Here is a 27285-nt window from a genome sequence, read left to right on the forward strand (position 1 = left end):
CTGGAGTGGGTTGCCATTGTGAACTGAGCAATTACTTCAAGAAAATGTTTCTCTTTGAGAGAGGGATAACTTAGGTATGGTATTGGGTTTTTTTTCTTTATGCAGCCTGAGGCAGTTGTAAAATAACTTAATGTAGCTTTTTACAACTGTGTATTCTATAGTATTTTTTCATTTGGTGAAATTTTAACAGTTAATGTTTTTGGCATTGTGCTTTGTACCATTTATTAAATAAAAATTTTTAAATTTTTTATTTATTAAATAAAAAAAATTAATGAAAAAAAAAAAAGAAAATGTTTCTGCATAGGTGATAGCAGCCATGTATAGCTATATCTGGGGCACAGAACTATTCCCATGACATAGAGATCTGATTAAGGGCTTATCATGAAGAGTAAAACACTTCAACCCTGCCTCTGTATCTTCTCATATGGGCAGAGGCACATTTCCAAGACTTCTCACATCCATTAAAAATAAATGTACTCAAGGAGTAGAAGAAATCTGAATATAAGATGTGAGCTGTGGGACCATCTGCTTTTAATCTGGTCTGCAGTATAAGAGAATTTTTAAAAAACATGAGGGCAAGAAGTTTAATAAGAAAGGCCAAGTAAAGTCTCCAGTTTCTTGGTTTTTATTCTTGACATTGTCTGGCTATCTCATTTTTGTTTTGAAAATATGAAATCAGAAGAATCAAATCCAAGATGAAGTAGGCCCAAGAAAGATGAAGTTTCTGTTCTTTTTATCCCCTACCCTAAGATTGAGGATCATGGTTCTGTATGATTAGAATCTCAGTTTGACTTGCATGTATTCCATTAACAGAATCTGTAGAAGAATATTTCTATTTCTCAAGTTTTTATTTACTTAAAAAACACTTATTCATTTCAACCTGTAGCATTTACGGTGTCAGTGAAAGGTATCTAAATTATAAAAAGGAAAGTGTGGTAAGTTATGTGATTCTTAAAACCTATTTAGTTGACGGAAAACGGAAGAAAGGTAAAGAGCAAGTTCCAGCTCTCCTTACATATCAGAGCACCTAATCCAACAAGAATCAGTTGAATTCAGTTCGGTCGCTCAGTCCTGTCTAACTGTTTGCAACCCCATGGACTGCAGCACGTCAGGCCTCCCTATCCATCACCAACTCTCAGAGTTCACTCAGACTCACGTCCATCGAGTCAGTAATGCCATCCAACCATCTCATCATCCTCTGTCGTTCCCTTCTCCTTCTGCCTTCAATCTTTCCCAGCATCAGGGCCTTTTCAAATGAATCAGTTATTTGTCAGGTGGCCAAAGTATGGAGTTTCAGCTTCAGCAGCAGTCCTTCCAGTGAATATTCAGGACTGATCTTTAGGATGGACTAGTTTGATCTCCTTGCAGTCCAAGGGACTCTCAAGAGTCTTCAACACCACAGTTCAAAAGCATCAATTCTTTGGCGATCAGCTTTCTTCACAGTCCAACTGTCACATCCATACATGACTACTGGAAAAACCATAGCTTTGACTAGACGGACCTTTGTTGGCAAAGTAATGTCTCTGCTTTTTAATATACTGTCTAGGTTGGTCATAACTTTTCTTCCAAGGACCAAGCATCTTTTAATATCATGGCTATGGTCACCATCTGCAGTGATTTTGGAGTCCAAGAAAATAAAGTCTGTCACTGTTTCCATTGTTTACCCATCTATTTCCCATGAAGTGATGGGACTGGATGCCATGATCTTAGTTTTCTGAATGTTGAGCTTTAAACCAACTTTTTCACTCTCCTCTTTCACTTTCATCAAGAGGCTCTTTAGTTCCTCTTCATTTTCTGCCATAAGGGTGGTATTATCTGCATATCTGAGGTTACTGATATTTCTCCCAGCAATCTTGATTGCAGCTTGTGCTTCATCCAGCCCAGCATTTTGCATGATGCACTCTTCATATAAGTTAAATAAGCAGGCTGACAATATACAGCCTTGACATATTCCTTTCATGATTGGAACCAGTCTGTCTGTTGTTCCATGTCCCATTCTAATTGTTGCTTCTTGACCTGAATACAGATTTCTCAGGAAGAAGTTCAGGGTGGTCTGGTATTCCCATCTCTTTCAGAATTTTCCATAGTTTCTTGTGATCCACACAATAAAGGGTTTGGCATAATCAATGAAGCAGAAGTAGATGTTTTTCTGGTATTCTCTTGCTTTTTTGATGGTCCAACGGATGTTGGCAATTTGATCTCTGGTTCTTCTGAGCCTTTTCTAAATCCAGCTTGAACATCTGGGAGTTCACAGTTCATGTATTGTTGGAGCTTGGCTTGGAGAATTTTGAGCATTGTTTTGCTAACGTGTAAGATGAGTGCAATTGTGTGGTTGAGCATTCTTTGGCAATGCCTTTCTTTGGGATTGGAATGAAAACATCTTTTCCAGTCCTATGGCCACTGCTGAGTTTTCCAAATTTGGTAGCATATTGAGTGAAACGCTTTTAATTTTTGGGATTTGAAACAGCTCAACTGGAATTCCGTCAAGTCCGCTAGCTTTTGTTCATAGTTATGCTTCCTAAGGCCCACTTGATTTTGCTTTCCAGGATGTCTGGCTCTACGTCAGTGATCATAGCATCATGATCATCTGAGTTGTGAAGGTCTTTTTTGTGCAGTTTTTCTGGATATTCTTGCCACCTCTTCTTAATATCTTCTGCTTCTGTTAGGTTCATACCATTTCTGTCTTTTATTGTGCCCATCTTTGCATGGAAAGCTCCCTTGGTATCTCTAATTTTCTTGAAGAAAATGCCCTGATCAGTAATGCTGAAGAAGCTGAAGTTGAATGGTTCTATGAAGACCTACAAGACCTTCTAGAACTAACACCCCAAACTGATGTCCTTTTCATTATAGGGGAATGGAATGCAAAAGTAGGAAGTCAAGAGATACCTGAAGTAACAGACAAATTTGGCCTTGGAGTACAGAATGGAGCAGGTCAAAGGCTAATAGAGTTTTGCCAAGAGAACGCACTGGACATAGCAAACACCCTCTTCCAACAACACAAGAGACGACTCTACACATGGACATCACCAGATGGTCAATACCAAAATCAGATTGATTGTATTCTTTGCAGCCAAAGATGGAGAAGCTCTATACAGTCAGCAAAAACAAGACCAGGAGCTGACTGTGGCTCAGATCATGAACCCCTTACTGCCAAATTAAGACTTAAAGTGAAGAAAGTAGGGAAAACCACTAGACCATTTAGATATGATCTAAGTCAAATTCCTATCGATTATACAGTGGAAGTGACAAATAGATTCAATGGATTAGATCTGATAGAATGCCTGAAGAACTATGGACGGAGGTTCATGACATTGTACAGGAGGCAGGGAGCAAGACCATCTCCTAGATTGAGAAGTGCAAAAAGGCAAAATGCTTGTCTGAGGAGGTCTGACAAATAGCTGTGAAAAGAACAGAAGCAAAAGGCTATGGAGAAAAGGAAAGATACACCCATCGGAATGCAGAGTTCCAAAGAATAGCAGGAAGAGATAAGAAAGCCTTCATCAGTGATCAGTGCAAAGAAATAGAAGAAAACAGTAGAATGGGAAAGACTAGAGATCTCTTCAAGAAAGTTAGAGATACCAAGGGAACATTTCCTGCAAAGAGGGGCACAATCCAACAAGAATAGCGTTTCCTATCTAGATGTTCCTGGTCACGATACTGCTCTGATAGAACAAGTAAAATTAAGTTTTACTAGTTCCAAGAATCATGTTATTTGACAGCATTGTATTTTGTCATGATGTGAAGAGTTTAAGTTGTACTTTTCCCAAGGAGTAGCTGTCACTTAATATTGATTGTATAAAACTAATCCTTTGATCTTTACAAAAGTGGACATGTAAATTACCTGAGAAGCTTTTTAAAATACATATTCTAGGCCTCACCCCAGCTTTTCATTGTGAGCATTTCTGAACCAGAGTATATGCTCCTATGAATGTAACCCCCACCATGCTTGCTGCTGCTGCTAAGTCACTTCAGTCGTGTCCGACTTTGTGTGACCCCATAGATGGAAGCCCACCAGGCTCCCCCGTCCCTGGGATTCTCCAGGCAAGAACACTGGAGTGGGTTGCCATTTCCTTCTCCAATGTGTGAAAAGTGAAAGTGAAGTCGCTCAGTCGTGTCCGACCCTTAGCGACCCCACGGACTGCAGCCTACCAGGCTCCTCCATCCATGGGATTTTCTAGGCAACAGTACTGAAGTGGCTTGCCATTGCCTTCTCTGCCACCATGCTTACTGGGTCCCAATCCCACCCCCTTGTCAGGGTCCCACCAGGCTAAATGAGGAGGGGGTTTGCTGTCAGCTGGCCTCACGGGACTGGAAGTAAGATGAAATGTCCCGTAGGAAGGCAGATGGAACTTACGCCCCAGGGTGGCTTATGAATATGAAATTTGACATAGTTTAGATGAAAACCCCTAAAAGTGCTGCCAAGAAACAGCATCAGAACAGAACCCAGCATTAAAAAAAAGGAGAAGTAGTAGTAGCCTGGTAAGACAGGTGCGCTGAAAGAGTGGGACATGGCATTAGAGACGTGAAGGTAGGGACCCAGCTGTGGCCCAGCTCTCGCGAGCTCTGTGATTTGCTGGGCTGTTGCAGGACTCAGCCATCCAGCCCTCCTGTGACCCTACTTAAATCGTTCTTTTAGTTTCACTGTCTCTTCTCATATCACTTTAAAGCTTCCTAGTATTCCTCTTCAGATTCTTAAGAACTTCTGCTTGTTTCTGCATTGTGTCTTTTCCATGGATACAGTGATGCATCATTCATCAAGCTTCCATAAATCCATCCAGCCCTCCTAGACCATCCCTCTCCAGTCATTCATCTTCTTGCTTTGTAAGGTTGGTAGGACAGGTTATATATGTTCCTTTCATCACATTTATAGCAACCCTTTGAGCTAACAAAATATGGCAGATGGGAGCACTGTGAACAAAACATGGGCTTTGCATTAGAATGTTTTTATGCTCTTATTAATCTAAACCATGATTATAAGCCAGGGTTACCCTAGTAACGTTATATTCTGCTTTGGGATATGTTTTCAATTCATTGCATCATTTTCCTTCAGAGTAAAGTTTTTCTCAGAAATTTTATCAGTTTTATGATTAACGATTATGATAATAAATATATTGTTCATATCAAGAGTTAAGGCTGGATTTAGAAAAGGCAGAGGAACCAGAGATCAAATTGCCAGCAAATTTTTTTGTGTTGGATCATAGAAAAAGCAAGATAGTTCCAGAAAAACATCTACTTTTGTTTCACTGACTGAGCCAAAGCCTTTGATTGTATGGATCACAGCAAACTGTGGAAGGTTCTTCAAGAGATGGGTATACCAGACCACCTTACCTGCCTCCTGAGGACGTGTATGCAAGTCAAGAAACAACAGTTAAAACTGGACATGGAACAACAGACTGGTTCCAAACTGGGAAAGGAGTTCATCAAGGCTGTATATCGTCACCCTGCTTATTTAACTTCTGTGCAGAGTACATCATGCAAAATGCCAGGCTGGATGAAGCACAGGCTTGAATAAAGATTGCCAGGAGAAATAGCAATAACCTCAGATACACAGATGACACCACGCTTATGGCAGAAAGTGAAGAAGAACTAAAGAGCCTCTTGATGAAAGAGGAGAGTGAAAAAGCTGGCTTAAAACTCAACATTCAAAAGCTAAGATCATGGCCTCCAGTCCCATCACTTCATAGCAAATAGATGGGGAGACAATGGAAACAGTGACAGGCTTTATTTTCCTGGACTCCAAAATCAGGGCAGAGAGTGACCACAGCCATGAAAATAAAAGACTCGACCTCCTTGGAAGAAAAGCTGTGACAAACCTAGACAGTGTATTAAAAAGCAGAGATATTACTTTGCCATCAAAGGTCCATCTAGTCAAAGCTATGGTTTTTCCAGTAGTCATGTATGGATGTGAGAGCTGGACCATTACGAAAGCTGACCACCGAAGAATTGATGCTTTCGAACCATGGTGTTGGAGAAGACTCTCAAGAGTCCCTTGGACTGCAAGGAGATCAAACCAGCCTAAAGAAAATCAATCCTGAATATTCATTGGAAGGACTGATGCTGCAGCTCCAATACTTTGGCCACCAAATGCAAAGAGCCAACTCATTAGAAAAGACCCTGATGCTGGGAAGATTGAAGGCAGGAGAAGGGGATGACAGAGGACAAGATCATTGGATGGCATTAGCGACTCAATGGACATGAGTTTGAACAAGCTCCAGTAGATGTTGAAGGACAGGGAAGCCTGGTGTGCTGCAGTCCATGGTGTTGCAAAGAGTCAGACAGGACTGAGCATCTGAACAGTAATAACAACAAATCAAGAGCAGATATTGCCCAGAGGACTAGAGGGGGAATATACACCAGAGAATTGGAATAACCCTGAGCTAAATTCTAGAAACCAGGCAGCATGGTGGGGAAGAAAGTATCTATCCAGCTAGTTCACTGGAAAAAAGCAAACGTGATGCAGAAGCCAGAGAGAGAGGAGGAGTAAATGAAAGACGGGAAGAGAGAAGTCATTCTGCGAAGAGCTGAAAGTGAAAGTCGCTCAGTCGTGTCTGACTCTTTGCGACCTGATGGAATATACAGTCCATGGGATTCTGCAGTCCAGAATACTGGAGTGGGTAGCCTTTTCCTTTTCCAGGAGTTAAAAGATGAGATGTTAGTACAAAAGGAAAAAGAAACCTTTTCCTCCTCAGCTATTCTGTGAGAGAGGCTCAGTCCTCAGTCAGTGATGAACATAGTACCATATTCTGGAGGGACACTGCAATCCAAGCAGCATGTTTCTGTGGCACCAGCATAATATGATTTGATTAAAAGAAAAACCTTGTTCCTATTGGAAAATGACAGTTCATAGGGAAGGAGAAAATAAGATTCTGGACACCATCATTATAACAAGAGAAAGGCTATTCCATACAGAAGATATGCCCTGGCCTCGTATTACTGAAAAAACTGTGTGGATGTACATATTCAAAGGGAGTTAGTGCTTATTATCATGAATCATAAACCCTGGTGACCCAGCGCTAAGTCAACCCCCAATCATTTTTACCAATATACACTGAAGTAGGCTTGTAGGGGAAAAAAAAGACTTTCTTAAACAAGACCATGCCCTTGAGATGAGCTGCCAGGACAGAAAACAGTTTTCTTCTGAAAGAATGGAAAAACCTCCTTCTTCTACCTACTCTGGTTGATCCTGGATAAGATGCGAGATATCCTTTACTGAAAATACACATTTGCACATAACTCCATCTGCTAATTGAAAAACACCTTTAGCAAGGGCTTTAGCTTCAATGCCACAGTCTACTCTTGGGTGTAATGCCATAGCCCTCTGGTGGCCTTTGATGTCTGTGTTTTAGGTTTGTGATTTTTAACTTTTATACTCGGAAATGCCACTGATGTCTGTAAACTAATATTTTATTTCCTCACAATTTTTAATTGATCGACAGTCTTTAATTTCTTCAGTACGGAATGGTCTTTCTGCTTTTCCATTTTTCTTTTAAACTTCACAGAACCTTAAACACTCGTGTGTTTCTTATTTTCTCAGTACTTCACACTGATATTTTTGTTGTTGAACTGTGTGCTTGCTGAAAGGAATAAAAGTCTATTACATATTTACCCTATTTCCTTAAATCTTCCCCACATTTTGGCCTTAAGGGTTTTTTCCCTACAGTATATCAGCAACTTTCATACCATCACTAAATTCTCCCAGATCATCTTTTAAGTTTCAGTAAGCAGACTTCCATCATTTAAATCCTTAATCTACCTATTACTAACTCAGAGACTTTGGGAAAGTTAAATAACTTTTCTAAAACTTGGTTTTCTCATTTCTAAGTGGGAAATGTTTACATACTTTGACATCATGGATGTAAGTCACTTAGCACATTGCCTAGTACTTAGTACGTGGCACATAGTATTACTTACTCAAAAACTACTTTATGCTAATTATTATCATTAGTTCTGATGTAAAGATTTTACCCATTTATATTTAATTTTTCCTGAGCAGGACTTTTTTTATGTTAAAAATTAAGCAAGTGTTATTTTTTATTTGCATGATTCAGTGGGGTGAAGATTAGATTTTCCCTGAACCTTCTGAGGAACTTAATTGGGCTCTCAAATCCTTTGAAATTAGTGAATAACAAAGATATTAACAATCTGATCTAATTACCATCTGACCCATAGTTCAGAAAAAGAAATTGTAGTGGTAGCAAAAATTCATTTTGTATATTAAATAAAGTTTAGCTTTAGGGCTTGTTCCATTTTCAAGAGCAAAATGCTCATGTTCATACATGAATGTCATCTCTTACAGGTAATTACTTTCCCACTGGTTGCCCCTGACACACTTTGATTCAGAAGTTTTCTTCAGAAAGATTTCTGTAAAACTATTTGAAAGATCAAGTCTCTATCTGAGCAGGAAAATAGCATAGAACATTCTGTACTAATTCTCTCTCTTTGCTACCTGTTTATGATTCTTTAGTTGTCTTAGAGAGATGGTGTGGTATAATGGGAAAATATTTAGAATCCAAGACATGAGTCCAAATTCAGTATATCATTTTGTATGTCAGTTAAGAACTCTGGCCCAGCAGGCATAGATACAGGTTTGAATCTTACACTCCCTCGTCACTAACTTTGGGACTTGGAGTTACTTAACTTCTCAGTCTCATTTTTCCTCACCTGTAAAAGTATGATAACAACTTCGTTAAGCTTATTTCTTCATTTGTAAACTTGGCATAATAATTAATATGTATATGAGAATTTTGAGGGGATAAATTACATCATCAATTTATAGTTCATGAAATGTTGCAGGCTCTCAGAAGAAATTACTTCACCTACCTCTCGCCTGTCCTTAGCCATTTCAGCGCTTGGTTATTCAAGAGCACTTTACCACGTTACCTTTTTCATTAATTATCCATACGTAACTTTCGTGTGTTGAAGTTCTTTTCTTTCTAGAGTACTGTAAGGTACTTTACAGAAGGTCATGGTTATGCCATTTTATATCTCCAGAGTGCTGCACACCTAGCAGGCGCTCATCGTGTACTTACTCATTGACTATGTTTACTCAGAAGCATGTTTTTATTTATTCCTTATCTAAATGCAACAGGAACCATTAAGATAGAAACATAGTGGACAGAAGAGCGTTGGTTTGCCACATTGCACAACTCCAGAAGGTGGATGCACATCACATGGCACCCCCATGGATGTCCCACCACACTGCAGGGGCGCAGCGTGTGCAGTGTTTCAGAAACCTGGGCTTTAAAGATACTTACTGCAACCTCAGATCGACCCTGAGCTGGCCGGCATCAAAAAATATACACTGATTAAGCTTACAATAGACATAGAAACTATTAACAAGATACCTGTAATTCATGATGTCTTTGGTTCCTTTGAGTTACTTTGAGAAATAATGAGTTTTAAAAAAAAATTGATCAACATTCCATAATGGAAAGTACAGAATAATAGCTAGACATGAAAGACACTCCTGATGAATTTTGAGGCACGTATACTAATGAACCAGCACAGCAAGGCAAAAAAATCCCAGGACATGCAGTATGTAACAATATCCCATTCATTTCTATATCTTACTTAGATTAGATCTTTCCTCTATAGGGAAAATATAAAAAACAGTCTTAAGCTATACAAATAGAAAACACAGCAATGGTGTGGCGATCAACCCACGGTATGTGCCATTGATAAGAATTTCGCTGGGATTGCCTTTCTGATGCTGAGTTCCAGCTTTGAAGAATATCATGAAGGACCAAAGACTTAGAGATGAGTCAGTGAGGTCTGGAGAGTGTCTACATAAAGAATACAGTGCTAAGTCTTTGTAATACTATTTTACAAGTGGAAATCGAATCTCAAGGACTATTTTTTCCATATTGTTGTATTTCACTGTGGTGTATTGGAAAGTGATCTGGACTTTGAGTGAGAAGATCAGATTTGGACCATGGCACTTTAAAACTGTAACCTCAGGCAAGTCTTTTCATCTTCTCTGAGCCTCAGTTTTCCTCATCTTTCAGATAACAACCATAATCTTTATCTCATAAGTAAGACAAGTTGTGGCAGACTATTGTTTTACAAATGAAAGATAACTTTGAACTGTGAGATCTCATATTCCAGTCTCATGCTGTTGTACTTAGCTGCTACAGGAACAAGTCCTTGGATAAAATTCCCAGTGACAGACTTTGGCCCACAGAACTAACCACTGACAAGCACAGTATTTTTTTTTAAACAATAATATTTATATGCATGCGTATGCCCTCCACTTCAAACAAAATATGATTGCATTTGGTTATTTCTGTTTTATTACTTTAGGGAAGAAAACAGAACTATACAGCTGACAGAAATATATTGAATTCTGCCGAGGAAAAATGTAGTCAGATGCCTTTTCCCACTAACAATATAAGTCTTAATGTTCAGAATAATAAAATATAAGTCTTCTAAACATGGACTAATTTTTTAATGAACATTTGGTAATTCAAAACTAGATATTAGGAACCTCTATATAAATCCAACGTGATTTTAATAGACAACTCAGAATCTAGGCTTTTTGATTTTGCAGCGCACATTCCCACCCCTCAGATCTCAGAAGACATGGTCTAAGCAGAGACACACAGCAAAGGAAGCCCTGGAGGCTTATTTCCATTGTGTAAATACAATTTTCTTACTCCAGCAGAAACTCCACCATTCAGCAATCCCTGAAAGCAGGGAACAAGGAGGAAGCTCCTGTGATCCCAAAGTTCTGTTTTTCATCTGACCGCCAACCTCTTCCCACATACAAGCTCTGTTGGTCTTTTTCCCCAGACCCAGCATCCATGTTTCTGACCACACAGAGTTATGAACGATAATGTTACCAGCCTCTTCCAAAACGTCCCCCTCTGTGTAGGCTGTAGAGACGTGCCCTTAGCAGTTGTAAGACTTGACAACTCTCACCCTGTGTAGCTACAGATACAGAAAGCTTGCTGCTCCCAAAGATCTGTTTTCCACCTCCTAATAAAATCCTGAATTTCTTTAGGCCTTAATTTTAGATCATATACTTCAGACTTGAAGACATTTTAGGGTTTGGTAAGTTTCTGTCACAAAGAAGAGAGCCCCCAAGGCTTCTGGCCAAAGAGGCCTGGTTGGCAGCCTTCATGTACTTCTCCCTGACATCCCCTTAGAACTCTTGTGAAGATGAAGGTTAGAAAATCCCAAGAACAGGGAATCATTAAGTTCTACTAACGCCAAGGCCAGGGGAACAGGTGTGAACTCGCTAGTGGCCTATCCTTGTTCTGAGTAAAGAACCAAGGCTTTTCCTCCCTTCTACACTTTTTGGCTCCAAGATGACATCAGTAGCTGCCCCTTATCCATGTAAGCTATCTCTGTGTGACACGAGTGCCAGGACATGACCAGAAGTCTCTGACTTCTTTCCCAGTTTGAGAACAGGAAGTGAGAACCTTAGACAAGAAAATTCTGGCCAGCTAAAGATCTCGGTAGAGAATTTAACCTGATCTCAATTGGACAGAATTCATTCATTCAAGAGCACTGCATCCATTCTGATGTTTTAAAACACTGGGGAACAGGTGAATTAATTACTCTAAGAGAAGTCTAAACAAAATGCCAACCACTGTTTGGTGCCTCCTTCATAATTCACAGGAGGAGAAAAGGAACATGTTTTACACGTAATATGGTCTCCAGTGGCCACCCAGTAATCAAACCCAGATGCCTTTTCTCATGTGGCAACCTACATAACCCTTCTAGGATTCTAGTTAACCATCTCCTCTTGAATATCTTATGCCCTGGATTTTGTAACATGACACTTCTTAGTCAGTTCAGTCGCTCAGTCGTGTCCGACTCTCTGCGACCCCATGAATCACAGCACACCAGGCCTCCCTGCCCATCACCAACTCCCGGAGTTCACTCAAACTCATGTCCATAGAGTTGGTGATGCCATCCAGCCATCTCATTCTCCGTCGTCCCCTTCTCCTCCCGCCCCCAATCCCTCCCAGCATCAGAGTCTTTTCCAGTGAGTCAACTCGTCACATGAGGTGGCCAAAGTATTGGAGCTTCAGCTTTAGCATCAGTCCTTCCAGTGAACACCCAGGATTGATCTCCTCTAGAATGGACTGGTTGGATCTCCTTGCAGTCCAAGGGACTCTCAAGAGTCTTCCTTTTTCCTTTGAGATGACTTCTCAGCCCCAACAGACATGCCAAATTCTGACCTAAGGCCTAGAACCAGACCTCAGACCACACTGTCACCTCAGCCTCAGCTCCAAAGCCAGGCTCATCCCTGCTCCAAACCCGTGTTCCCTAATACACTGTTATTGTTATAATCATGCTGCTGCTGCTAAGTCACTTCAGTTGTGTCCGACTCTGTGTGACCCCATAGATGGAAGCCCACCAGGCTCATCCGTCCATGGAATTTTCTAGGCAAGAACACTGGGTTGGGTTGCCATTTCCTTTTCCAATGCATGAAAATGAAAAGTGAAAGTGAAGTCACTCAGTCGTGTCTGACTCTTAGCGACCCCACGGACTGCAGCCTACCAGGCTCCTCCATCCATGGGATTTTCTAGGCAAGAGTACTGGAGTGGCTTGCCATTGCCTTCATATAAAATTAGAACCTTTTTAATCCTTCCAGAACCAAAAAGTTAGCAAGCATAAAATGATCATAATGGGTCATATTCTTGCTTTTATGATAGTAGTATTATAAAAGGTGATCTTTCGTATTCCATAGCTTGAAATGTTCAGACTATTTTTATTAAAAAAAAAAAACCTGTAAATTGTCAGGTGTTTTTTAAGTTATAAGTTTTGCAGCTTTCATTACAGTTTTAAATATTTTATGGTGACGTTTTCTTTTTTAACTGTCAGTTAGCTTTATTTTCAGGGCAACCTTATATCTGAGGACAGAGAAAGCCAAAGTGTTCATCTACATGTTTTTTTATATATATATATATATATACCTGCTTTGCCACCACTGTTGTTAAAAGATTAGCTGGATGGAACAGCAGCAGTATCTTAATGCTCTGAGGAATGTTACTTCTGATCATGGCAGTGTTACCCTTGCAGTACTTAAGTCATAACTTGTTATCTCAAAATATAGAAGCAATGTCTTGTTGCCTCTAGACATCAGCACTTGGTTTTTATCTTGTAATTTAGTAATTCCTCAGAATTGCTTTATTATATATTATCAACTAATAGAGATAATATATATTTAAATATATAATGCTTTGTATTTACTATTTATATAGTATATGCAGTATATTATATTTATATTCACTATATAATGTATATGTTATATAATGTGTATTTTTTTTTTTTTACTGTTATATAGTATCACAGGATTAAAATAAACATTAGCACTGGAAAGAACTTTGGAGATCATCCAAAACAAGCATTCTTCTCACTAATGAGGAAACCGAGGTTCAGAAAGACGAAGTAACATATGCCTAGGATATTATAATTTAAGTGTTCAAGTATTAAACTTATTAGTTTGAACAATTTCCCAACTACATGGTTTTTCAACTATAATATTATATTAATATTTTTAATATTAATGTTTTAATATTAGTTAACAATTGGTTCATCTCTGGTTGTCCTAAAGTTACATTGTCAAGACTATAAAAAGCAAACTTGCTACACGTTAGCAGAAAGGTACAAATAGCCAAAAAAACTTAATGATGTTATTCAAATTGACTTCACGATATTACAAACTTACATTTCTTTTCATAGATAAAAGTGTTGCCTAGGGAAATCAAGAAAGGCAAAATAGTTACTTTTTACTTTTTTTTCTATATGTATAAACATCTATTTGTATTGTTTCATCGGAACCTGATGATACTTTTATTATGATTTATAATAAATTTTTTTGACTGTTCAATATAGTGAAATTATAAAATTCTTAAAAGTCTTTAGTTATTTTAAGTAAATGCATATTGATTAAATAACCAGAAAAAAGCACTTTGTCTAAGATATTGAAATGACCGGATCGGAGTATATGTTTCCGCTCATTCCCTTTCTTCCCCTGTGTTGTCAGTTTAAATGCCAATTTAACTAGTAGTCTTGCTAACATTGAGAGTGGCTCACAGAAGTTAACCAGACTTAACCAGCACAAGTTCAAGTTCTTATCAGCGTCTGCTTTCACCCCTGACCTAGTCTCACCTGATCCCAGTACAGGATCTAGTTCACAGAAACTGCCCTGATATAAAATTACAGTGAAGTGAATTAATGTAACTGTGTATGACATTACATTTTTATTTTATATTTACCTGTACTAAGTTAATACAGAATAAAAAGCACACTGTGTTTTATTTTCAGCAAAGAATTTTCTTTCTTTTTCAGCTTTTTAATTAAGTGAAGCCGAGTGGGATTTGCATAAAGTGACTGTTTACCATGAAGACAAAGTGTCCCAGACATCCTAGTTCCAATTCTTGAGTCCATTTCCTTGCTGATTGTGATAATCCAGCTGTTTCTTGTACAATTTTTTTTAATGTGTGTTTTCCTAGTAAACTTAATTTATAGACATGGATGGTTAAATTTAACATGGAATGAACCAAGGCAACAGTGAAGAGATTTTCCAGCAAATTATAGTCTGTGTATGCTATAGATCGAAATACACAACAGTGTAAATATGAATTCATACTTTTAAGCTGTTCACTCATTAGCAAAGAAAACTATAATGTTAGTAAAGGAGAAACTATGAAATGTATCCTCAGCAATTCTTGGGATTGTACAGAGATAGGTGTATGCATGAAAATATGTCATGTACTGAAAAATTATACTTTCCTCAGTCTCAGTATAAAGGATGTGTATGGTTACAAATAGCGTTTGTTCTTATTAATCATAACTAGATGAAGGAGACGGGGCAGGGAGCTGGACAAATAGTACATGGATGCCTACCCTGGGAAATGGAGGTCCTTCCCGGGATAGAAATTGAAAGCAAACCGGACTCAATCAGCATGCCTCAGGGCACAGGCAGGGGGAGCAGCTCACCAGAACTAGGAACGAATTCTTCCCCAGCTCAGAAGTGTGGCCCAAGCATTCAAACTTACAAGCACAGAACTAACCCACTGGGGATATTATCCCCTTGTGTCATGTGGAAGGGGCTAGTCATCCAAACCTTATTCCCAGACCTGTACAGAGACTGTGTGCGTGGGTGCTAAGTCGCTTCAGTCATGTCCGACTCTTTGTGACCCCATGGACTGTAGCCCACCAGGCTCCTTTGTCCCTGGGATTCTCCAAGCAAGAATACGGGAGCAGGTTGCCATTCCTTCTCTTCCAGGAGATTCTTCCTGACCCAGGGATTGAACCCATATCTTTTATATCTCCTGCACTGGCAGGCAGTTTCTTTACCACTGGGGCCACTTGGTAAGCCCTGATAGAGAGTAGTTATCCTAATATGAGTGAGTGACTCAATGAAACTTTCTTGAAAATCAAATATAGGAGAGTAACCATTATTATGTTTGCATATTGCATTTTAGCTTATAAAGCGCCTTCCTATTTGTTAGGGTATTTTTTTCTTCACAGCAACTCTGTAAATTAGGCATTTTGACAGGAAATGTATATTTTATGACTTATTTAAGTACTGGAAGCTGAAAGCCACAAGGAAAAAACAGCTCGTAACTGGGCTTTCAGACTCTCAAACCTGAATTTCCATTTTCTGTGGTGCAATCTAAAGGATTTAGAAGCACAGTTAATTTTAGTCAGCTCAATAAACTTTTTTAGGCTTTGTTATCTGATTTTCCTTAAGATCTGAGTAACAGACCATGGAAATCTTGGTTAGTTGGGAGTTCCAGCTATGTAGTCTCAAACCAGGACTCATGTGCGTGTCCAGTGAACTACACATTTTGTACCTATAAAATTCAGTAAAGAATGGGAAATATAAAAACCTACAAGGATGTATGAAGTTAAATCCCAGTATAGTATGTGTGCTAGCAGGAAGAAACACAATGATACTCAGCAAAAATCATGATGTAAATTCTCAACTATGTTAACCTTAACACATGCTCCCAAAATCTGTTACTAAAAAACCACATTACCTTTCCCAGCTCCTGTACACAGAATGATCAATTCAGTATTGGAATGGTATTTATGGGAAACCAGTAAGTGATCATAATAATTTGTTTAATGTCTACACCTAGGTAGCATTTGACCTGTCAGTCTCAATCCATCAGACTACTCTTCTGTTTTCTAAAGTTTATTCAGGACAAGCATCAAAATTGGGAGTTTGAGGCCAGATTTTACATTGAGTAAAAGCTTCTTTATTTTACACAATTATTTTTGCTTGTTCCTTTAAAGCTCAAAATTCTTATTAACAGCACACATCTTATCTCTTTATAAAGCCTAATAATGTTTAACTATGACCAAAGTCAGCTAGTTCTCAGACACTGTGACTGAAGTAAAGAGAACTTCCCTATTCCAGATTAGTAAAATATTTCTAGCCCATATTCTGTAATTTTCTCCAAATATTAAATATATGCCACCTATGATTTCCCTCCCCCCGCCCCACCCCAGAGTTTCAGTTTGAAAAGCTGTTGCTTCTCTATAGGCAATTACTGCATTCAGTTCAGTCGCTCAGTTGTGTCCGACTCTGTGACCCCATGAATCGCAGCACACCAGGCCTCCCTGTCCATCACCAACTCCTAGAGTTTACCCAAACTCATGTCCATCAAGTCAGTGAGGCCATCCAGCCATCTCATCCTCTGTCGTCCCTGTCTCCTCCTGCCCCCAATCCCTCCCAGCATCAGGGTCTTTTCCAGTGAGTCAGCTCATCGCATGAGGTGGCCAAAGTATTGGAGTTTCAGCCTCAGAATCAGTCCTTCCAATGAACACCCAGGACTGATCTCCTTTAGGATGGACTGGATGGATCTCCTTGCGGTCCAAGGCACTCTCAAGAGTCTTCTCCAACACCACAGTTCAAAAGCATCAATTCTTCGGCGATCAGCTTTTTTCACAGTCCAACTCACATCCATACATGACCACGGGAAAAACCATAGCCTTGACTAGACGGACCTTGGTTGGCAAAGTAATGTCTCTGCTTTTTAATATGCTATCTAGGCTGGTCATAACTTTCCTTCCAAGGAGTAAGCGTCTTTTAATTTCATAGCTGCAGTCAGCATCTGCAGTGATTTTGGAGCCCCAAAAAATAAAGTCTGACACTGTTTCCACTGTTTCCCCATCAATTTCCCATGAAGTGATGGGACCAGAATTATTGCATTAGGGAAAAAAGTCTGCCTCAAAATAAGTCATTCCTGGAAAGTGCTAGAGACAAAACTACAGAAGTAGCTCAAATGTAGTCTGTTTTCAGACTGTAACGTGGAATATCACATACAAAACATAAGATATCTTCACTTTTGTCATAATTTAAATTGAAAAATGAATCTGTATGTGGTGTATTCTATCCTTCAATGTCACTTCAGCTAGATTCACTGCATGGAAGTCTCCCTTAAAAACAGATTTTATGTTTAACCATCTCCAGTTAGAATAAAAGGAATTAACTCGCCTACTCAGTTGGAGAGAAAAATCTTAATATAAAATTCCATCTAAAGGAGTAAAATTCCATTTAAATCTTAATATGAATATTTCATCTATTAATATCTATTGAATAAAGTGTACCATTTTCCTCAGCACATTGTTCCTTACATTAGATACTCACATGAGTAAGTCTAATAGTATTGTGTGTTTACTGTAATTTTTTTTTCTGCCATGTGAAAGAATATCCTTGTCAATTATAATTCAGCAAGCGTGGTGATTTGGGGAAATGAGATCTTATAACCAAAGAGCTTGCGGAGTATTCCCTTTCTTGCTATTAGGAGAACCTCCCACAAAGGTACACGAAGAGAGTGGTTACTCTACACCAAGATCAAAGACACTAAACATTGTGCTTCAAGAAGGACTGGTTTATGGGGCAAACACATGAGCTCTGGCCTCTAGGGTCAAAACATTTGAAGGACCTCTTAGAGACTTAATGTTCCTCAGAGTCCACAGAATTCATTACGTTTAAAACATTAAAACAAGATGTTTTAGTACTCCAGCAGGAAGCCAAACTGACTTAAATTTCTAATAGTGGAAAATGGGTGAGCTTAGTAGCTAGTTATACTCAAAGAGTATAAGTATGTACATGAATCCACCCCTAAATTTCCTTATATGATTCATAAGCACATCTGTCATTTTCCATGGAACATTTTCCATGTTCCTTCTTTACCTACTTATTTTTCTGAAATATATGCAGATGTTTATGTCATACCTAGAGTACAAGTACACAAGGTTTTAATAAAGGATCACATATTCAGACTAATAGGAAAGCCATGTCACATTCACCCAAATGTTGGTGCATCCACTTCCATTAAAAATATGTATATACACCAGCAAAAGTAGCATAATGAGGAACTCTAGGGACCTATCCCCTCCATAGACTCACTAGAAAAACTGACAAAAACTGGCATATGTTAATTTTGTTGAAAATTTGTAAAGTAGTTTAAATCTTATAGGAGCCAAGTAAATGCTTAAAAAATAAAAACCGAAACCCAGGAGGATAGTTTAGTGGCATTTCATCTTACTTTTCCTCAACCTTCTGCCCCAGTCAGCCTCAAAAAATAGCAGCCTGTCTTCCTGGCGTGGTTCTGAGGAAGCAGAATGGACCCTGTTCCCAAGGAACAGTGTTTGTTCTCACTTTTCTGGAGGCTCCTAGGAAAACTGAGGCAAGGGGCTTGCCTTTGTTTCACCTAACTCAGAAGTCACTCAGGGTAGTGAAAAGGCTATACCAAAGGGTGTTTCTCTAAAGACTCTGAAGGTAAATGAGCATGCTGCTGCTGCGTAGGCAAAAAACAGCTGCAACAACACGCACAGAGTTGAAAGCCTGGCCGGAAAACTGGGTGACATACTCTGGGGAATAAGGGCTTCAAAAAGCACCCTTACATTCTAAGCAATCTAGAAGGACCTGCCAGTAACCCAAGGCAGGATACATCCTCGTAAAACATGTGCAAAGACCTTCAGCTTTTAAACTCCTGCCAGTCTACACTGAAGCCCAAGCAGGAAGTGGAGGCCAAAGCGGAGCTGTGAACCCTAGGTAAGCGTTGAAGGGGCAACAAACACAGTCAGTCTGCTAAGACCAGGAGAGTATTTTCTCTCATTTCCTTTTCTTTCTGGCTTTAAGCATTTAAGAATAAGCTCTGTCACACCACTAGCAGACCACTCAACTAATGAAAGAGAAATTTCACATACAATTTTTACAAAAAAAAATTTTGGAAAGTCACTAAAGAAGTACAACCTACAATAAGCAGCAGAAACTCTGGAGAGGGAGCAGAATTTAATTTCCAGAGTTGCCATACTATAGTATTTAAAATGAGCAATTTCAAAAAATAAAAGCATTACAACAAGAAAACAGTCTATTCACAGGAAAGAAAAAGATTAGCCGAAAACTATCCTTGAGAAAGCATAGACATTGGACTTACTAGATAAAGACTCCACCTGTCTGTAACATATTCAGAGCGCTAAATGAAACCATTAGCTAAAGGAAACAAGGTTATCAATGTCTCAGACTATGAATTAAGAAATAGAAATTATTAAAGTAATCAAATACATATGAAATTAAAAAATATCATGATTGAATTGAAAAATTCATTAGAGGGACTCAACAGCAGAACAGAGAGAGGTACTGAAATGATCCAGTCTGAGGAATAAAACCAAAAAGAGTGAAGGACAAATGAGCAAAGTCTATGAGACCTAAGAGACTCCAGCAAAAACACCACTAAAAATAATAAATGAATACAAAGTTGCTTGGTATAAAAATCAGTATACAAAAAGATGTGGCTTCTCTTCTAACAAAGAACTCACTTAAAGAGAAATTAAGAAAACAATCTCATTTAAAATCACAGCAAAAAAGATTAAAATACCTAGGAAAAGTCAAACAAAGGCTGTACACTAAACACTGTAGAAAGATATTTTGTGCTCATGGATTGGAAGAATTAATGTTACAAAATTTCCATATTACCTGAAGCAATCTACAAATTCTGTGAAATCCCTATCAAAATCCCAATGACAATTTTTATAGAAATCCAAAAATTTGTACGGAACCACCAAAGACCTTGGAAAAAGGAATTCTGGGGGAAAAAAAGATATCAGACTCCCTGATTACAAATTATACTAAAAAGTTATAGCAAACAATACAGCACAGAACTGTCAAGAAACAGATGTAAAGATCAATGGAAGAGAACTTAGAGTTCAGAAATAAGCCCAGACACACAAGGACATTTTATTTACAGCAAAGGAACAAGAACATACAATGTAGAAAGGATTATCTTTTCAATAAATGGTGTTGAAAAACTGGACAGCCACATGAAAAATTACTATTTTTTTGTACCATACATAAAAACTAACTCAAAATAGATTAAAGCTGAATATAAGATTAAAACCATATAAAGTTGTTTGAAGAAAACAGGCAGTGTGCTCCTTGACTTAGGTCTTAGCAATATCTCTCTCAATATGGCTCTTCAGGCAAGGGAAACAAAAGCAAAAATAAACATCAAATTAAAAAGCTTCTGTACAATAAAGGAAATCATCAACCAAAAAATGTAGCAAATAAGATATTTGCAGGTCATATCTGATAAGGTGTTATATCCCAAATTTAGAAATAACTCAAAAAAACAGTCAAAAACCTAGGCAGAAGATCTGAATACACATTTTTCTAAATAAGACACAGATGGCTAACAGGCACATGAAAAGATGTTGAGCATCACTACTTATTAGGGAAATGCAAATCAAAACCCCAAAGAGATATCACCTCACACCCGTCACGACAGCTATTATCAAAAAGGTAAGAAATGTTGGAGAGAATGTGGAGAAAAAGGAACCCTCGTGTATTGTTAGTCAAATGTAAATTGGTGTAGCCACTTGAAAACAGTATGGAAGTTCCTCAAAAAAGTAAGAATAGAACTACTATACAATCCAGTATTCACCTTTGGGGTATTCACTCACAGATACTAAACCAGAAACTTGAAAACATATATGCCCCTCTATATTCATTTTAGCATTATTTACAACAGACAAGCTATGGAAACAACCCAAGTACCCAGTGATGGATGAATGGATAAAGATGTCATGGGTGTGTGTAACACACACACATATATAAAACAATACAGATAAGCCTTAAAAAGGATAAAATCTTGACATTTATGACATGGAACTTGAGAGTATTATGCTAAGTGAAACAATAGCATAAGGCAAATACCATATAATTTCATTCATATGTGGGATATAAAAAAATAAATGAATAAACAGAATGAACACAGATACAGAGAACAGATTAGTATTTACCAGAGGAAAAGAGGGAGTGAGGTGGGGGAGGATGAAATGGGTAAATGGGGTAAAGGGAATGGTGATGGATGGAAACTAAACTTTTGGTGATAAACACACTGCAGTGTATACTGAAATTGAAATATAAAAAATGTACACATGAAACACGTTACAGATAAATGTTGCCTTGTATTTTTAAAAAAATTGTACATGTAGAAAAGTACTTTTCTGAGATTGGATATCTAATATTCTTCTACTTAGAGTCACCAAGTTTGACCCTATATATTCAGAAAGATTTGAGGGACATAAAATATTGTTCATTATACCTTTGTCTGTAATTTTTTAAATTAAATATATATGTGTGTGTATATATATATATGATCTAAAAACTATATGCTGATTATAAAAAACTCACTTTATATCCAAAGATACAAATATGTTAAAATGAATAGGTGGAAAACAATATTCCATGCAAATGGTAACCAAAGATACAAAGGTGAGTGGAAAACAAAAACACTGCTATAAGCCAGTAAGTTCTAACATATACACAGCACTCAATACCAGCGTGATACACATTCTTCCCCAATTCCCAGGCAATATTCTCCTGTATAGACTATGGACAACAGAGGATGAGATGGAAATTGTTGGTTGGCATCACCAACTCGATGAACATGAGTTTGAGCAAGTTCTAGAAACTGGTGATGGACAGGGAGGCCTGTGTGCTGCAGTCCATGGGGTCACAAAGAGTGGGACACAACTGAGCAACAAACTGAACTGATAGACTGTCTTAGAAAGGTCTTGGTAATTTTTAAAATATTGAAATAATACAAAATACCTTCTCCAACCACAATGGAATAAAGTCAACCAAAAAATCAGTAAAAGAAAACTAGAAAACTCACAAATACAGTTAGTTGACACTTGAACAAGGCAGGGATTAATCGGCATATAAATTATAGTCGGCCCTCTGTATCCAGGGATCCAGCCAACCACAGGCCATGCAGTACTGTTGACTATTTATTATTGAAAAATCTGTGTATCAGCAGATTTATGCAGCTGACACTCCAATACTTTGGCCACCTGATGCAAAGAGCTGACTCATTTGAAAAGACCCTGATGCTGGGAAAGATTGAGGGCAGGATGAGAAGGGGACAACAGAGGGTGAGATGACTGGATGGCATCACCGACTCGATGGACAAGGGTTTGGGTGGACCCTGGGAGTTGGTGATGGACAGGGAGGCCTGGCGTGCTGCGATTCATGGGGTCACAGAGTTGGACATGACTGAGGGACTGAACTGAACTGAACTGAAAGTGATGTCTCCCAAAAAGATTCTATCTCTGTAACATTAAACCTTTATTATGTGAAAAAAAAATCAAGGTATCATGATTACCTTCACATCCTTATTGGTGACTGAGAAGTGTTAGCAAGCTGTTCCTGAACATGAAAAAAGCATAGCCTGCCTCTCTGGCTTGCCCATAGTCCATATAGTCTTACTTTATTCCTCATTAGTTATGAAAGGAGATTTAATTTTATCCCACCTGGGTGACGGGGCACAAAAATTTAATGGGTAGAACATCTCACATCTCTATGTATGCTGCTTAAATATACGATGGAAACTATAATTCAGTTTTGCCTGTGCTAGATGTTAGTGGGTCAAGAAGGAAAGATAAGAGTCCCACAGCTCAAGCAGATGCAAGTATATAAATACTAATATTTTATAAGGTACTTCTAACATTGAAATTTTTGCCTAGAGCTCATTTGAGCCTTAGAGCTTCATATGGTCGATAAGGCCAGCGTAACTACAGACCTTGTCTGTGGCACAAGGAAAGTGAATGCTCCAAGGCTGAGTGGCCATGATGTCTATCGATAACTGTTCCTGCTGGTGGTGGTTTTAGTTGCTAAGTCATGTCCGACTCTTACAACCCCATGGACTGTAGCCCTCCAGGCTCCTCTGTCCATGGGATTCTCCAGGCAAGAATACTAGAGTTGGTTGCCGTTTCCTTCTCCAGCTGCTCCTAACTCACCCTCTTTTCCTCTCTTTTAAATTCCCTTTTAAAATATCATATATACATGGACACAGAAAGTATAAATTCATGAAAGTTCTTGAAAATGAAGGCTACTGATGTACAATTTTGTCAGTTTCTTGAAGGAATTAGCATAACTTCTGGTTAGATGGACCAGATTAGAAATGATCAACACAGAGCCTGTGCTTACATCTCAAACCAAAAGAGCACTTGAAGAACATTTTCATTTCCTTCTCCATCACCCACCAATCCCAATGTACCCTCACTCCAAAGACTCAGAGCCCCATCACATCACACACACACACAAAAAAAGAGGCTAACAACAGTCTTGCTGCCAAACAATTAGGAGTCACTTCTCAGGTACCAAAGCTACTGATTTCCATAACAACTTGATTTCCTGTATTCATTCTGAAAACTACAATTAGCACTAAGGTAAAAAGCCAAAGTAAGAAAGTGAAAGTGTTACCAGTACTAAACCATTTCATTAATAATGTCTTTTAAGGGTCCTGGGAATGACACACAAAAAGACACTGTAGAAACCTTTGAGGTCTAATATTAGATATTATTAATTAATCATCTACTACACCAGGGGACTAAATTCAAGCCTGACTCAAAGAAGAAAATTATGAACAAATATTTTATAAATGCAACCATATTTTTTCTTTTATTCTGCTGCCAACATTTATCATTACCACACTGAGCGCAGTATAGAAGGTGCCTTATGCCATTCCTCTAAAAAGCACTACTCATCTCGATTTCTATACTAAATAAAAGGCGTGTATATTTCCCAAAGTACTTTTCCCAAAATGTATCTTTGCCTTACAGAAAAGGAACTATAAGTGGCCGCAAAAAGGAGATCATCATACGGTTTGATTATACAATGGGAATATATAATGGGATTAAAAGTTACAGCAAGAAATTTTTATGCATGACATTCTGCTTTGGATTGTTAGATATCGAACAATGAATACATAATGAAACATTTAAAAGTTTTGTCTGAGTTTACACTACTTCTATTTCAATATTCAACCCCAAAGGCTCTTTTGTTCACTAGAATATTACCTCTCCATGAAGCTAACTTTAATAACGTTTCAGCATTAGGACTGGGGTTGTGATATTGTTTCAGTTATGTTCGTACACATCCTGGAAAGTTACTAGGTTTAGGCCACGCTTTATCTTCTTTCCATAATATCTGTAGAAAAAGCATAATAGGATTTTGAGATTTTCTGTTTGAGATTTTTCCATAAAGAAATACCATGATCCATGGGATCAAGGAAAAAAACCCCATATACCTACAGCATAAGAAACCAGCACCTGGGACAAAAGCTCTGTCACTGGCGTGTGAAAAGGATGGAGAAGAATAGGGAACAATGCCAGCAAAACCCTGGGGTCAGAAAATGTACTGCAAATAAAGAACCTTGACTTCTGTTATTAAATCAGTAGAATCCTAGGTGTTCATTGGAAGGACTGATGCTAAAGCTGAAACTCCAATACTTTGGCCACCTCATGCAACGAGTTGACTCACTGGAAAAGACTCTGATGCTGGGAGGGATTGGGGGCAGGAGGAGACGGGGACGACAGAGAATGAGATGGCTGGATGGCATCACCAACTCAATGGACATGAGTTTAAGTGAACTCCGGGACTTGGTGATGGACAGGGAGGTCTGGCGTGCTGTGATTCATGGGGTCACAAAGAGTCGGACACGACTGAGCGACTGAACTGAACAATAATGTGAAGCCTATAAATAGTTTGTTACACAAAAAGAAATAGTGCACCAAATTTACAAAGAAAAACCATCCATTAGGAAGTGTATTATCACAAGTAAAAAAAAAAAATACATTGGAACTTTGGGAGTAATAGTTTATATAAAGTGTTATTCCTCAACTTTAGATAAGCAATGCCAAAACACATAAAACTATCATCTATTTTTAAAGGTATTCAGAAGGCAAGAGATGTAACAAGAGCTACACATAAAAATGTATGTTGTAATATTTGAACAAAAGATTTTTTTCCTCTAGGCCAAGTTCTTTTATCCTTGTTCTCAAAGGCAAGTAGGAATAATTTCTTTCAAATTATTAACCCTTCCAGTCTTTTCTTATCCATATGAAATAATCAATTTTCCTTAATAAAATTTGCTTTCCAGATTGTAAAAGCTGTTAGAATGTTCTACCTTTTGTCTCCTATTTCTATCTGTACTTGAATGCAAGTGCTTAGTGAGCACCAACTTGGCTTTGGAATTCATAGTCTCTTATCAGTCCAAGAATTTATCTCAGGTGTCGGGAGGGAAACTTTCTGCAAAAGTTTCAACATGCAGAAGAATTACCTTTGTCTTCCATATATTTCCATCTACCTTGGCCTTTTGTCACCTTTTTTTTTCTTTTTGTACACCGACAGGTATAAGCCACTCTGAACCTGGAATCTCAGCATTCCCTAGAAAGATTGTGAGACAGAGAGACTAGAGGCATAAAGAATGGAAGTAGTGGTGCAAATTCTTGAATAGGGAATCCTTTATTTCAATGACATGTTGCTGGATCTTCTGGAAATTAAGAGTGGTAGTAAAAATTTCATGATATTGCTGTAGTATTATACTATGACACTGGCAAGATCCTTGACGTATTCAAGGAATTTGTCTGAAGAGCTACGCAAATGCCCCAGGTTTCAATTGATTAGTTATCAACTTATTGAATTTTGATGCTATACTATCCATTATAATTCACTAGAAAAGTGAGTAAAAATAGAAAAATTAAAGCTGATCTGTGCTTTCAAGATGTTGACAACAAAAATCATCATGCCCATAGCAGTGTAAAGATGAAAGAGGGCATGATTAAGACAGAGTACAGGATCAAAAGGAGATAGCAGGGGTCAGATTATGTACGGAAAAAATTTTAAAAAAAAGCTATAAACTAAAGAGATTAATAAAGAGAGGCCAATCTGTAGAAAACTATATTAGTGTGGTAGAGAAAAACTTGATATTAAGAATTCCCAGGAAGGGATGAAGACATGAAAACGCTGAGCAAAGACATAAAAGCAGCAAATATTCAGTCAAAAAATAATAGGTGTTCTTAAGGAAGACTATCATTACTGAAACTGAAGTAAAAATCCTAGTATATCATTGCTTTCCTGGACTAGACAAATAATCTGAGTCTGAAGGCTAAAAGACTTAACGTGTTACAGAATAAGCTAATAGAAGAAACTAATCCCAAGTATATCCTCAAGAAATCATTAATTTCAAGACAAAGTGTTGGGGGAATTCTATAGCCTAAAAAGAAAATTCAATTAAAGTGATTAGATATCAGAGGTATTAAAATTCTTTGCAGCTAATATCAAGTAAAAGAAGAAATAAGGAACATGTAGTTACCTATCTAATGTATGACAGCTTTAACTTCTCTGTGAGTGCAAAATATATCACCTATTTCTTTTCAAGGAAAAAAATTACTCAAAAATATTCTTTATCCAACCATATGATTAATCAAATATAAGAAACTCTACAAACAATGTTTTAGACACAAGAAAAGATCAATAAGAATTGTTTTCTTATTGAAGAGGAGTAAAAATGTGCTAAACTCCTGGGATTAGACAGGATGGTACTAAAAATTTTTTTTTAATTCAGTACTTTTTTAAAGTATTAATAATAATAACACTATTTTTGAAAAGGAAAATTCACTGTATATTTTAACATCTGTAGATTCAAGATCACTGTGGGTAAAAAATCACATCTACTTCTGATTAGAACTCTCACCAAACTAATCTGAAGAGAACTTCAACCGGCTCGAGAGTATCTGTGAAAACTATATAGCCAATGTCTTACAGCAAAAGCTTTAATGATTTTCTGATAAGATCAGAAAACAAGAATGGCCTTTCCAATTCTTTATATTCCACAATACACTAGGGTATTCAGATTAGAGAGGATTAAATAAAACTATCTCTATTCAAAGATCACATAATTGTCTAGGTAGAAATTCTAAGGATTTACCCCCAAAAGTTATTAGAACTAATGAACTTAATAGAAC

The 27285-nt window shown here is 37.9% G+C and overlaps 1 protein-coding gene across 9 annotated transcripts in view; it reads left to right on the plus strand.

Moving 5' to 3' along the window:
* TUSC3 (tumor suppressor candidate 3) overlaps nt 1-15854 on the plus strand; it is a 209305-nt gene extending 193451 nt beyond the window's left edge. For 4 of the 9 annotated variants that reach the window (XM_055416514.2, XM_055416507.2, XM_055416510.2 and 1 more), the window contains 2 exons: nt 9895-9957; nt 14302-15854. In XM_055416514.2, the coding sequence (XP_055272489.1) occupies nt 9895-9913 (19 nt within the window). In that variant the 3' untranslated portion in view covers nt 9914-9957; nt 14302-15854. Of the gene's footprint in view, nt 1-9894; nt 9958-14301 lie in introns of those variants that run through there. The other 5 variants (XR_008684554.2, XM_055416509.2, XM_055416511.2 and 2 more) reach the window with 2 other exon arrangements.
* Nucleotides 15855-27285: the final 11431 nt, after the last annotated feature.

The sequence above is a fragment of the Moschus berezovskii genome, chromosome 26, assembly GCF_049115385.1.
Source record: "Moschus berezovskii isolate FMDL1 chromosome 26, NW_MosBer_1.0, whole genome shotgun sequence".
Classification (NCBI taxonomy): domain Eukaryota; kingdom Metazoa; phylum Chordata; class Mammalia; order Artiodactyla; family Moschidae; genus Moschus; species Moschus berezovskii.